The 15,194-nt window shown below is 35.6% G+C and overlaps 1 protein-coding gene across 31 annotated transcripts in view; it reads right to left on the minus strand.

The window, feature by feature from the left end:
* Eif4g3 (eukaryotic translation initiation factor 4 gamma 3) overlaps window positions 1–15,194 on the minus strand; it is a 283,893-nt gene that overhangs the window by 123,012 nt on the left and 145,687 nt on the right. For 19 of the 31 annotated variants that reach the window (XM_078025495.1, XM_078025512.1, XM_078025503.1 and 16 more), the window contains 4 exons: window positions 14,784–14,816; window positions 5,295–5,315; window positions 4,134–4,313; window positions 3,374–3,488 (listed from right to left, as the gene is read on the minus strand). In XM_078025495.1, the coding sequence (XP_077881621.1) occupies window positions 3,374–3,488; window positions 4,134–4,313; window positions 5,295–5,315; window positions 14,784–14,816 (349 nt within the window). The remainder of the gene's footprint in view (window positions 1–3,373; window positions 3,489–4,133; window positions 4,314–5,294; window positions 5,316–14,783; window positions 14,817–15,194) is intronic. The other 12 variants (XM_078025498.1, XM_078025505.1, XM_078025504.1 and 9 more) reach the window with 3 other exon arrangements.

Genomic DNA, 15,194 nt, shown 5'->3' on the forward strand with positions numbered 1-15,194 from the left:
GAGAATTTCTGGATCATGATTAAAGAAATTGATGAAGACAAAAATACTTGAGAATCATTATTCAAGAATTCAAGTACATATGGAAATAAAATGATAGAATGCTAGAGTGGAATATAAAGCTAAAAATGGAAAGGAAGGGGCTGGGGATAGAGCTCAGTTAGTAGTATGCTTGCCTCACATGCACAAGGCCCTGGGTTCAATCCCCAGCATTAAATACCCGCTCCCAAAAGAAACCACCAGCAAAAAAAAAAAAAAAAAAAACCCTCTGCAAAGAAGACCATTTAATTCATAAACTCAAGCAGCACAGCAAGAAGGAACAAGTCTCAGGATCTGTTCCTAATAGGTTTTGCCAGTGGATGCTTTTCTGTCTCAGAACAGGACACAAACTCTGATCCTATTCCCACATCCATTTTGAATCCATGCCAACAGAAAAGGTAAATGGTGAAAACAACGACCTAGGAGTAGAAAGAGGAGAAAAGGTTCCAAAAACAGGGAATAGGAGTGGAATATTCACGGCTTCTGCACCATGAAGACCAGAACAGCTGTCCCCAGATGTTACATCTGAGGGACTTATAACTGATGGAAACAACTGCACCAGACCCTCTCATTATGATACAAAGATTTTTACTACTGCCTAACTTGAAATCTGAAACGGCTACCCAAATTGTGAAAATAATCTATACTTCTAACAGTAAAGGATTAAATAAATTATGACTCATTCCAAAAACAAAATCCTATATGAAATGAAATGTTTATGAATATTCTGTGAGGAGGGATTGATAAACCTCCAGAAAGTTTTAGAATATTATGAACAGTTCTATGTACACTTGAGATAAATGGAAAAATATAAATCAAACCATGAAATGTTGCTTCTTTAGGGGATGGGAATGAAAAGAAACTGGCTATTTCAGCTTTATATATTTTCTATAATTTCAATTTTTGGCATTAACAATTTTCATAATAAAATAAACTTTTCTCGTCTTTTTTTTTTGGGGGGGGGGGTACTTGGGGTTGAACCCAGGAATTTTGCCCAGCCCTTTTTTTATTTTTTCAGACAAGGTCTCGTGTAGGACAACACACTTGGTTGAAATAAAGTAATTTAAGATCATAGAGTGTTTAAATCCAGAGAATATATTACCCATTAGATGGTAGTTAGACTTGCAAAAGAATTTACTGGGGAAAACAGAATTCTTATTAAACAGAACAGACATCAATAATGCCTGAGCAATAAGTGAACCTCAACAGAGTTCATTTTCATTAAAATGATCATTTCTAACAGAAATAAAGCAAGTCAAAATATGGTATAACATTGTATAATCAAATCTACAAATGATTTCATGAAAACTCATCCATAGTTTATACACTGCAGTCATTTATAAAAAGCAATAGAGAGAGCAGTTAGAAACTTGTAGTAAAAATCTGACCCAAGTTGTTTTCAGAGTCCACAGGTGATTTACATAATCTATGAGTAAACAGAAACCTTTTAAAAATGATTTTATAATTATAAGAAATGATTACACTCTCTTTGTAACATGATACTAAAAGAGAAATATTGTTTAATTCTAGTATGTTTATTCTAAGAAGCTCATCTTAGGGGCTGGGGTTGTGGCTCAGTGGTAGAATGTTCACCTATCATGCTTGAGGCACTGAGTTTGATCCTCAGCACCACATGAATTTAAAAAAAAGATATTGTGCCCACTTAAATCGAAAAAATAAGTATTAAAAGAAAGAAGCTCATCTTACAATTTTCCTATTTTAAAAATAATTAAAAAGATAGCCAATGTTATACTTACAAATTACTTTCATTTAAATTTTCAGAATAAAGATCAATACACTGTATGAAAACAGTGACTTATAGCTCAATTCAAGGGATACATTAGGAATACTTGAACAGTACCAGCAATATTTTATCTCAAAAACTGGGATAGATGCAGTGGCGCATGCATGTAATCCCAGTGGCTCAGGAGGTTGAGACAGGAAGGAGGATCACAAGTTCAAAGCCAGCCTCAGCAACATTAAGGCGCTAAGCAACTCAGTGAGACCCTGTCTCCTCAGGTACTGCCCACCTCCACAAACCAACTGGGTATTGGATGTGTTATTTTTAACTTTAAAATTTATATACATGGGGCTGGAGATGTATCTCAGAGAAAAACACTTACTTTTAGCATATGCATGGCTCTGGGTTTGATCCCCAGCAAAAAACAAAAACCCGAAAAAACAAACAAAAAACTCACATATTTGAATTAGATGCTGTTCTAAAAATATCAAATAAACATATATTCAAGGCATTTAACGAGGATTAACATACATATTTGAAATGGCAATTTCAAAAGACAATATTAATATTGGCCAAGGTACCTACCTTCTCTAAAAGAAGCAAAGTCAGGTATACATGGTTGCTTTGCTGATTTCACCTCAAAACTAAAAAAAAAAAAACTTCCCTGGGCTATTCTAATATAAATCAATTTTATGTAAAGATTCTTAACTAAGCTATTAAATCTCAATGTAAGGAAACTGGCTAATGGACAGATTACTATATTAGGCCAGTTAAAATTTTAAGGTCTGCTTTGCTGGTATTAGGAGTTTGGGGGAGACCAATGCTTATTTAATTTTTAAGCTTAATTTTTCTAGTATCCACTGATTATATCCCTAATAATACTGCAGAATTAAATTAAGTGTCAAATACAATAAAAATTTATTGGTAATATAAGTACTTCTTAATACATCTTGGTTCAGTATTGGCTTAAATGTCATATATAAGTGTGGCATTAAAACCACCTTTAATTTTTCAAAGCATTTTTACTTGAACTAATCCTCAAACCTTCCCATGGCACAGAATATATCTCAATTTTGCAGGTAAATAATCGTAAGTTCACTGAGTTATCCTCAGTCCTCCCACATACACTCTCCAAGTGCCTACTAATCACTGTTTCAGGAGCTGAGGATATAGCAGTAAATAAAACAAACTAAAATCCCTGCCTTTGTGGATATTACATCCCAGTGGGAAAGACAGACATTACTAAACTCTCTCAGATACAGGGTGGAGGTAAATACCTGAAAAAAAATAAATCAAAGGGAAATAATTATATTTATGCCATCATAGCAGATGTCACGACTGACACATGGGCTCATTCAACCAGAACTACCAACTCCTTCAGAAGGTGTCATGAACTAAATATACTCCTATAATACTCTTTCCTTGTAAGCCATTCTCTTTAAAAAAAAAAAAAAAGGTAGCTTTCAAGACAGAAGTTTGCAAGATTTTATTTCCAAATCCTTCCCACAAGTAAGCTTCAATGCCTAAACTAACCTTTGAAATAACAAATTGAATAAAACAAACTAGCAGAAGTTGTTTGATTTTTTTCCTACTTACCATAAGCATTAGGGAAGTCCCCAGGTCCTGGTCCAGGATAAAAAGGACCCGGTCCCGGTGGCTGAACTGGATATTGTTGTGGAGGCCCAACATAAGGAGGGCCACTATGACGGTACTAGAAGAGAAAAAGTATAGACGTTCATGCATAATATGAAGGTAGCTTACTATGGAAAAACCAAGTAATACGTGTGTGTGTGTAATCATTTAAAAGAGGCGAAGATACGGGTGGTTATACACAATCAAAATGTTTGCTTCCCATCCAGATGCAAGCAAAATGAAAGTAAAACTATTCAGCAAATCAACACAGGCAACCATCAGCTCACTACAAAATGACTTCTGGCTGTTAACTTTTAGTGCCAATAAATGACATCACAAGAACAAAATAACTACTAAGTCTATAGTAGAACAGTCTGGTTGTGGGAAACAGAAAAGGTAAGAGCTACATGTCTCCATCATCTTAGGAATTTTTGAGTAAATACACACCTATATACATGGTAAGAAGATATTCAATTATCTTATTCAATTATATTCAATTCTTATTCATTTATACACACCTATATACATGATAAGAAGATATTCAATTATCTTATTGTAATTTTATGGGAAGTGACCAAATGGCTAGATCTTCATAACCAATGAGAAAATTTACACAGTACCAAAAAATCAATGATATCAACCACCCTCCCTGCTAGTCTCTGATGAGAATCTGGGCTAATTCCCACTTTATCAATGGCCTAGCTGGGCCTGAGCGATACTTTACCTGTGGTATGCAGTACTGAGGCCCTTGGGGTACTGGGTACGGCATAGGCAGATGGTTAACCATCATGATGTGCTGATTGGTCTGGTACACTGCAGTGGGTGTCTGTGCACCAGGACGAATGGAAGGACTGCTGTTTGGGATGGTGGCTCGAGGAGGCTGAATTTGAGGCCTCTGGAAAAACTGGGAGGGGGAGAAAGAATTTTTTTTAATTAAGGGGAATATGTATGTTTTACTATCTTGAGTTTTCTCCTTTTTCCACTAATAATAATCTGATGGACTCCAATTCGAAACATAATATACATGAAAAGAGAATAAACTGCCTAATGAATGGGTTCACAAAATATACTTCATATATTAAGTAAAGTTCTGATCAGTGTCTTCACATTTGAAAACAATGGGGTAATCTCAACTTTAAAGCCTCAGCTGTTTTAAAATGAATGTCCTGGACCATATTATTAATTTTTAAATGCAATATAAAAACATGATGTAATTTTAAGATAAATATATTCAAAGAATATCTGATGTTTCTCTAAAACTTTTCTGATGTATAACTGTTGCTCTTTCATAATAGGTGGCTCATAATCAACTCGTTAAAAATTAAAAGGAGTTCCCCCGAAAATTACCACCCAAGTTTTATAAAATGTTTTAAGAAGTCTCTCTGAATAATAAAGTTTTTCTCAAGTGTTCTCCCTCTTGTATTTGGAATCAAATTGAGGCCCTCATACAAGGTAGGCAAGTGCTCTAACTCAGAGCTGCATTCCCAGCCCTGAATGTAAAAATTTTATCCCAGTTCATTCAAGGAAAATTAAAATGATCTATATGTTGTCACGTGCCGAACTAAGCGTTCTTTTTGAAAAAGGTGACAAAATGCCATCCTAACCTGAACTCAATTTTGCTTTCTAGAACAGTTTGCAATCAAAATAGAAAATCTAGACAGGCCTGGAATGGTCTAGAATGAGCAGAACTCCAATCTCTCAAACAGCAACCACTACCTATAATTATTTATGGTTCTCACTGTAAGCCTAAAAGCCGTGAAACTGTAAACCAATAACATATTTCCAACATGAATGCATTTATTTATCAGCAAACAACCAATCTAATAATAATAATAATAATAGGACAGAGAAATAAAGAGGCCATGCAGAACCAGTAGTTTGTTACCTGAATGGGTCTGAATCCTCCCTTCAATTATGAAGCAAGAAAGCAGCAGGAAACAGAAAGAAAGCCAATGGAAAAGCTTACAGATCAGTAGGAAGGGGTAGACACAGCATGCAGCTCAAAAAAATCTTTCTATTTAGTAATCATAGGAGAAGAAAGAAGTCTAGAAAAATCGAAATGACAATTTTCCACTTGAGAATTCAAACACATGTGGAATCAAAGCTTCAATCACATTCAATTGAAAATAAGTAAATCCAGTAACAACAACAACAAAAAATTAAAGTTTTATCATCTTAAAAACGATTGTTGCTTGATAGCACAAGAATAGTTGGAACTACTGATTCCTACTTAGGCTCATAGATGGCCATTATATGATTTGGCCATTATTATTATATTTAGCTTTACTATGATTTACTCTCCATCTTAAATAGAGATAAGATTTAACAATAAAAGTGTCATTTGTTATTTAGGAGTCTGTAAATGTCCTAAGAAATAACTAAAAATTTCAATTTATGTCAGACTCTGCATGATAGAAACTTGTTCTTTTCAACTAATCAATCAGACATCTAATAGGCCAGATCTAAAATGGAGAGCTATAAAAATAATTTTTAAATGCTGTCTAGAGCCAAGATCCCCTGAATTGGTTCATAATTCTAGACATGAGTGTTATAACTGGTTCAAATAAAACCAAACTTTGGCATCTGGGCCCACTCAGGACTGTCGTATTCTTAAGCATTGAGATACTCCAAAAGTGTAAGCAACTGGTCATCTTGTGCTGAGGTGGGAAAATTGTAATCTAGTGCCCAAGGCTCATCCCCATTCAACCTTCACACCTCCAGGCAAATAAAGCCCCTAAGAGGTTAAGTCAGAAAAGCAAGAGAAAGATAAACAGGAGAATGAAGTGAATGGGGGAACCCAATGGGGAAGGCCACAAAGCAGCTGATAGAGATGCAAAGAAAGCACAAGAGGCAGAGTTGATATCCCAGGAACCTGGGATAGGCCCAAACTATAGAACCAACTCCTAGTTATCTCCACTGACACATTGCAGTGACAGGCACAACAACTTTTGTTGTCTTCAAATAGGAACACTGAAGGAGTAAACTTCCCATTGCTGGACTGAAGTTTCAAAAACTACACAGCAGATGCAATCTATTATATATAAATGTATGTGAGTTGTTAACACTTTTCCCAGATGAACTTAAGCATTTTGATAACACAGCTAATATATCAGGACCACAAAAATGTTACAGGCTTCAAGGAGAGGAAAGTCATCCATCTGCTCAAATTATTGACTATTACTAGACATCAAGGACAGTGGATAAAAAGAGTCATACTGAGATCCTTTTCCATCAACTCTTAGGGGACTGCCAAAACAAGAAAACAATCAAAAAGGTGATAGATAGTCTACTTTGGTTATATTACCACCAAATTTTGTTAAGGCACTCACATAATTGCCTAAAAAGACATGGCACTTTGGGGTGGCAAAGGAGAAGGGAAGAAACTTACACATTCACTTACACAGAGGAAGAAAAATAGATACGGGCAAAATTTTCCCATAATTTTAACATTTAGGGAAGACTTTTCTTAAAAACTACTATTTTCATATTATTCTAATGGAATTTGTAACTAGAATAACCTAGGTTACATCTTATTCAGGGGGAGTTTAGAGTAGTATTTCCTTTAGTGACTGAAACAAAAAGTATTTCTAATGATACTCCTAATATTAACATACAGAGAAGCCAACAAAACACAAAATTTGTAGTTATACTGACATACAATAATGTTCATACACTAAGATTTCAGCTTTGAAGCTAGGTAGAAATGTATATAGGCTCTTTAAATAACAACAGTGACACTTTATATGGTACTTACTACCTACCAGGAAACATCCCAAGCAACATCCTCAGGGCAAATCTCAAAGGCAAGCACTACTATTAACACCCCATTAGATATGTGGAAATTGAGGGATATAGAGGTTAAGTTACTTGCTGAAGGTCAATTCCCATCTACAATTTAAACAGTCATGTTCCAGGTATGTACTTTAGGTTGCCTATGCTAGGGAAGTGCTCCCTCACTGAGCTATACCTCTAGCCTCTAGGTGTGTACTTTTAACTATTATACAAGCTACCTTCTCATGACCTTGAACAACAACATACTTCAAACAAGTGTGGTCATCAGTATCCGAATTGCATTTCACTATGAAATAGAGCTGTGAGATTTTAATATGTATAGGTCTAGAAAAGCTGTACCAGCTAGAAATTAAAAGAAATTTAAAAAAAAAAAGTGGATTCTTATTTCTGTGCCTCTTTCCAAGTATCCAATGACAAATGAAGAATTAGATTTAGTAGTAGGACAAAAAAAAAAAAAATCAGATTCTCAGATGAATGGGCATTGACAATAAACCCAGGTTATTAAAAGGAATATATATTAGAAGGGATTTTCCCCAACTGCTTACAATCCTTCTGAATTCCTTTTCTTCTTTGGAGGAGTGAAGAATCATTTTAAGAGTCAAACACTCCTGGTTGGAAGGACAGCATATGACATTTAGTATTATCATCTACCTAAAGCTACAAAGTCTTTTCACAACATGCCATTGGCAACCCAAGTCACAGCTCTATTTCATAGTGAAATGCTTTCTTTCTACTGGCTCCAAACTTTTCAGTCTGTATCATCTGCCCACTCACTCCATGTGTATCCCTAAAACCACAGTGAAGTCAGATCTTTCTCCTTAAGTGACACATCTCCACATTACCTCAAGAATGTCACCACTGTAGACATTCACTCCACTATTTTTTTCCCAAGCCAATCACTTCCTTCTCACCACCTGTCAACATGGACTCTGAACTTCCTGGCCAGCTTGCTCTGTCCTCTTAATTTGGTCCCATTAATCAAAAGTCTCACAAAATACACAACCAAACATTATTATTATTCAGGTGAGGTCTGCCTCACTCAAAATATATCTGCTAGACTGGAGACAAAGCTCAGTTGTGGAGTACTTTTCTAGCATAAGAGACCTTTGATTCAGTCCCTAAAACCAAAAATAGACAAGAGAAATGGAGAGGAGGGCATGGAAGGGGGATAAGAGGGAGAAGAGAAACTATTTGTTGCTGAGTGGGCAACATTTTCTCAAAGTACTACCACATGTGATTCATTAATGAAAACAAGAATCACAGAAACGCTTTTGTCAATTACATTTTGCCACTGACTAGTACTGAATTAGAATAATTTAAAACCCTTAAATCTTCTTTATAAATAATTTGTCAATAAGCTATGCTCTTCACGTCTGTGCTCTTTGTTTGGTTTGGAAGCTCATATAGGGATTCTTGCTATTTGTTCCTTTGAAGCATTTATCTGGCAAATTTAACCAATCAGTTCAGACTGTACAGATTTTTTTAGATAACATCTTGATCATGCAATACCAAACTACATGACCATTAGAACAGAAAAGAGAGAACCATGCACAAGAAAAGAATCAACTGTTCAAGTACTTAAGTTCCTTGTCTTTTAATGGTTTACCATATTGCCAGAGTAGAATGGCAGAGCAGAATAACAATACTCATTTGATATATAATTGGGGGCAGATTCAAAGAGCTAGGATACACTTAAAAAAGAGGCTGAAGGTGAAATATTCATGATTGTTTATTTTTCCAGAAACATTCCAAAAGCCATCGAGAAAAATGTTTCCTCTTGTACAATTCTTCTAGAGATGCAATAATTTACCACACTACCCAAAGTTTCCTGGCCAATAATAATAGTATAAATGCTTTTTAGAAGTTGCTAATAATTATGATGCATTATTTTGCATGACATTGCTCACTGAAAGCATCAAAAACAAACACATCTCTAACAAATTATATAATCAGAAATTCTTTGAAAATCTCTACTCAGTTTTAGCATCCAGAAAAATCCCATTCATGGGCTGGGGATGTGGCTCAAGCGGTAGCACGCTCGCCTGGCATGCGTGCAGCCCAGGTTCGATCCTCAGCACCACATACAAACAAAAGATGTTGTGTCCATTGAAAACTAAAAAATAAATATTAAAAAAAAAATCCCATTCAATCACAACAGTTCTTCCCACATGAGGAGGGGAAATCTGAGTACTTATTATTTTGGGAAAGCAATAAACATGCCAAAACTATGTTTCCTGACATCCCTATCTTTATGCAGTAATATAAGTCAGGGTACTGGAAGGATAAGCAGTAAGATCTTCAATTAAGACATTTTTTTTTGGTGAATATATTTTCAAAGTCTAAAATGCTGTTGAAGGACAGGCTAAGATTCTCTGACAAGTTACAAAAGGACAAGCAGTAAAAAGTCCACATAGTGGGATATCACCCAGGTATCAACCTGATTCATAATTTACTAAGAAAGTTCAGTCTAAATTTTTTTTTTGTATTTCCCTGTCTACATGTGGTCAATATTATATAATTTAGGTTTCACCAAGAATCAGAAGATGAAAGGCCAAGAGTGGAGCTCTCCAATGTGGTAGTCACTAGCCATATTTCATGAAATAAAATTTAAAATTCAGGTTTTTATCTGCATTACCCACACTTCCAGTGCTCAATAATCACATGTGGCCAGTAGCTATAGTACGGAACAGTGCAGATTCAGAACATTTCCATCATCAAAGAAAACTGTACTATACAATGCTGCCCTGGAATATTAGGTCAGATAAGGAAAAACTAAGAATTCTATCAAGAACAAGGGGTATTCAGTCAGATCCCTAAGAAAACAGTTGAGAAGTGAGCATCCTAGTGGAAGACTTCATTCATAGATCAAATATGTTTGGGAAAAGAAAAAGGCAAGCTGACTGGCTGCTAAAGGAGCAGACCTGGCTGTTATATGGCAGGCCAGGCACTTTAATTCCCAAACACCAACAAAAAATAGGGGTTATATTACATAATTTCTATCACTTATGAGCATATTGTACCCATTTTGTAATTACAAAAGCTGAAGCATGAGGGTCAACTCCTGATAGGCATTTTCTCCATTCTTCATGCTCCCCACTCTATAATTCCATGTGAACAAGACCCCAGATCCAAATGCCTATCACTATCCTTCATAAAGCTCTGAGTTCTGGTCACAAGATTGTTTAGCTGCTTGATCTGTTATCCTATTCACATTCACATGCCAGATCTGACCCTAGAGGCAAACCACAAACCTTCACTTGTGGTTTACTTCACTTTCAAAACTCAATGAAACTACCTAAAGCAATACAAATATGTCTCAACCTAGACATACAACAGCACCATTGTCAGTAGAGAAATCTTTAGGGATTATATTGAAAAAATAACATAAGTGAATTATTCTTGGGGGTGGGAGTTGTTTCTGTTTTGTTTCTTCCCCCTCCAAACAAAACAAACTACAATAGGAAGAAAATGCAGTTTCAATGCTTGTCACCAGGTACTATATTACTTGGTGGCACATACTGTCAAGGTTTTTGAAGTTTGTTGTTTGTTTATGCATAGTATTTAGCATTTACAAACACTTCGAGGTGTGAAATTATTTGATTCCATGAATATTTCTAAATACTAATTCCCTGGTTTTTCTCATAATGAAAAGAAGACTAAGTCATGGTATGCAATCAACCACCTGATCTCTACTGTGAAACCTGAAAGTAAAATAAGGATAGGTACATACATAACTTTAAACCACAATTACACAGATTTCAAAGACCAAACACTTGAAATAAACAAGTCAGAATCTAAAAAATCATATCAATGTCTTGTTTTGGGGTTTTTGTTTTTGGTGCTGTGGATTGAACCCAGGGCCTTGTGAATGCAAGGCAAGCACTTCACCAACTGAGCTATATCCCCAGGCCCCAACGGCTTGTTTTAATTCTGAATGTATTTTCTGTTCTTTCAGTCTCTAATTACCTTGTGATTTTCAGTGTTAAAAAAAAAAAAAAAAGCTAAGAGTGTTTTACAAATAAAATGACTCAACACTTTTTATTTTACCTTTGAAGAAAACTACAATTCCAAAAGCTCTTCAGGTAATAAAATGCAAAAAAGCCCAAAACGAAAACACCACGACAAAAAAGAAAGAAAATATCTAATAATTTAAAGTATCCCTGCAAAAGCCACAAACTGATGGTACCAGGAAGAAGTAATCGACATAATTCTAAATGCAGCATGGTATTCCTGGTTTGCAGGGAAGCCAACAGAACTACAGGCCGGGCAGGCATCGTGGTACACACCTGTAATCCCAGGAACTCAAGAGGCTGAGGCAGGAGGATCACAAGTTCAAGGCTAACCTCAGCAATTTGGCAAGGACCTAAGAAACTCAGTATAGCCCTGTCTCAAAATAAAAAATAAAAAGGGGCTAGGTATGTGGCTCAGTGGTTGAGCACAACTAAAGATTAACCTGCCAACACTTTTCTGAATCATATTACTCATGAAAAACCTTGCCTCACATAGATTTCTAAAAGTTTTCCTGGATTGTTGGAATGAAGTAAGGATAAACTGATATCACATGCCTTTAATAACTCAGGAAAAAGTTAAAAAACCAAATTTCTCAGTCAACTATTTATAAATGCTTATAATATCCTGATTTAAAGACCACTGCTACTGAAGACAAGCAGAGAAATAGAACTTAAAAACTAATAAGAACTTAAAACTAATAAACAATCTATAAGAACCTGGCTACTCTTATAAGAAGGTGGGCACGGGTTATTTTGTAATATGGTACTAGTTTCAAAACCTACCCAGCATTCCATCAGTCTATTGCAAGACAATCTACAAAAAGAAATGAGGCCAAGGGTAATGTTAATTCCGTTTACTAATGCTCTGCCTTAAGAGAAAGAGAGGTATACAAAGTGAACATGTAAAAAAACAGAAACTAAACTGTGCCTTATATCAAGGAGCTTAGGGGGCTGGGGCTGGGACTCAGTGGTAGCGCACTTGCCTGGTATGTGTGAGGCACTGGGTTTGATTCTAAGCACCACGGATAAATAAATAAATAAAATAAAGAGCTATCAATAACTTAAAAAAAAAAAAAGACAGCTCAGAAAACTTTTCCAATTCCTTTTCACCACTGAATTCGCAAATTACATGTTTCTTTGACTCTGGTTCTTGAATGCAGATTTCCCAGATTTCTCTTTTAGGAGAATCTGGCTTGACAGGGAATGAAATTTCAACCTTGCATATGTAGCCTGGACTAAACTGCATAAAAAAATTATAATATCTTGGGTGGGGGTTGTTGGCTCAGTGGCAGAGAGCTCACCTAGCAAGTGCGAGGCCCTGGGATTTATCCTCAGCACCACATAAAAATAAATATGTAAAATAAAGGTACTGTTTAGAACCACAACTAAAAAACGAAAGTTATAATATCACCTTTTTACCTAAGGGCCTATCTTTCTCAGTACTAGTAGTAACCTTTATGTCCTAGATTCTCACTCTGCTAATCATTTTACTTGCATTATGTCACTGATTCTTTTTTATTATTATTATTTTTTTAAGTTGTTGACAGACCTTTATTTTGTTTATTTATATGTGGTGCTGAGAATTGAACCCAGTGCCTCACATATGCCAGGAAAGTGTGCTACTGCTGAGTCACAGCCCAAGCCTTCACTGATTCTTTATATTAATCTTGAGATGGTATTACTATCTCCATTTTACTGATAACAAAACTGAAGCTGTGTATTATCTGAGGGGGAACACTCAGATAATAATAAGGAATCATTAGGAAGCTGAGAAATTAGGATCTCAAGCTTCAGGCCAGCCTCAGGAAATTGGCAAGACCCTATTCTCAAAATAAAAAGGGGTAGGGATGTAGCTCAGTGGTAAAGTACCTCTAAGATTAATTCCCAGTGCTGAGAAGATTAAAAACAGTTAAACCTAGGTCTATCTACCTGATAGCAAGTCCAGATCCGCACCCCCTTGTTTTGCGGCAGGTGGAGGTGAGAGAGATGTGCAGGTACTGGGAAATGAACCCAGGTACCCATGACCACTGAGTCATATCCCCAACACTTTCTTTAAATTGTGAGACAGGGTCTTGCTATGTAGCTTAGGGGATCACTAGATTGCGAAGGCTGGCTTTGAATTTAAGACCCTCCTGTCTCAGCTTCTTGAGTTGCTGAGATTACAAGTGAGCCATGCCTAGATCAAAGTCCAAACTCTTAAAGCACTTTATAATACTATTTTTTTTAAGTTATAAATGAACACAATACCTTTATTTTATTTATTTTTACGTGGTACTAAGGACTGAATCCAGTGTCTCACACATGCTAGGCGAGTGCTCTACCACTGAGTCATAATCCCAGCCCCTACAATACTATCTTTTAAGGCTAAAAACTACCCGAGATTTATTTCTTTATGAAATCTAGACAGACATCCGATTCATTTAAAATTAATTTTCCTACAAAATACTTTTAACACTTCAGGATGTGGAAGGTCATTATGTTATCCAAATTGGAAGCACGACATTTTAAGAAACTGATTCTTGTACTGAAGGCCTTCAATTAAACAGTATCCATTTAGTCAGTAATAAAAGTTCTAAATATGACACCACTGGGAAATACTGGTAATATTTCCCTTATATTTTTGACAGTACTATGTTGCATAAAAATAATACTTAAACCAGCTATCATTTACTGACTGCTTACTTTGTATCAATACCTTACGTGTATATAATCTGTAAAAGAAGGTGTTATCCCTGTTTTATCCATATTTTACATATGAGGAAACAGGCTCAGAAAGACTTGCTTAAAACAACTGGTTACACAATAGAGCTGGTAATACCAACCTTGATCTATCAGAGTCTACCCTAAACTTCTCCCAGGACACTGGGAGAAGATGTTTCAGAACACTCCAAAGTAGGAGGAAGGTGTGTATGAAAGTCTTTGTTCTCCCAAAATGCTAAGTTTTGATAAATAACACAGTACTGGCATGCACATTTTTAAAATTGTAATTCCTATAATAAATTCATTTTAATAAACCAGTAGGCAAAAAATATTAAACATAAATAAGGCATCTATTTTCTATATGTATGCTAAGAATAAAGATAATTTACACAGCAATTCAATGTATGTTGTTGTTAATGTCATTAGGTCTAAGTTAGTAATTGATATTAATAGTGGTTTTAGAAATACTAAAGCTATTTTATACACATCAAAACAAATTACATCAGAATGTTAACAGAAAACCCTTAGAATGTTGCCTGCTCCATTCAGTTAAATTTCAACAATATAGAGATCAACAAAGTTTGTGAAGTCTTAATATATCTAAATTTTCAAAGTTGTCTAATTTTTACAAAGAAAAAAAAAAGATCAGAGTATTAAAAAAATTTGCTGTGAACAGAAGCAAAGGGGTACATTAATAACAAAATGCAAAGGAATTAGTAAAGGACAATAAGAACTGAACTACATCCGATAGAAACTACTCTGGAAAGAGTAATTTGGGTGATTCCCTGGGTGGCAGCATTCTAAGAGTCAGCAGCTACTGAAGCTCCCGCCTATTAGTTAAGGGTGATAGTGAAGGGGCAAGGGTACAGTACCTGATGATGGGCAGGTCGAGGCCCCGCTGCAAACTGAGAAAAGGAGGGAAAACAAACACAAAAGGAAAGGCACAAAGAGTCAGAAACACAACAACAAAAACCAAAATGTCACACAATATGCCAAAAGAAAAAACCCACAAGAAAAAAAAAAAAAACATAGAACAGTCAAAGCTTTGCTGCAGGACAGTGACAGACAGGTACTAAGATTCAACAGGTTAACAACACTACCAAGATAGTTTGTCATTTATCAGCTGGAAGAAAAACAGCTAAGCTGTTAGATACCTAGAGTACTCTCTAATAGGAATACTTCAAATAAACAAATAAATAAATAAAGCCTAAATCAGGCAGATGAAAGTTTTAGACACTGAGTGATTATATTAAGACAAACATGAAAATCAAGTATGCTATATG

The sequence above is a fragment of the Ictidomys tridecemlineatus genome, chromosome 11 (assembly GCF_052094955.1).
Source record: "Ictidomys tridecemlineatus isolate mIctTri1 chromosome 11, mIctTri1.hap1, whole genome shotgun sequence".
NCBI lineage: Eukaryota > Metazoa > Chordata > Mammalia > Rodentia > Sciuridae > Ictidomys > Ictidomys tridecemlineatus.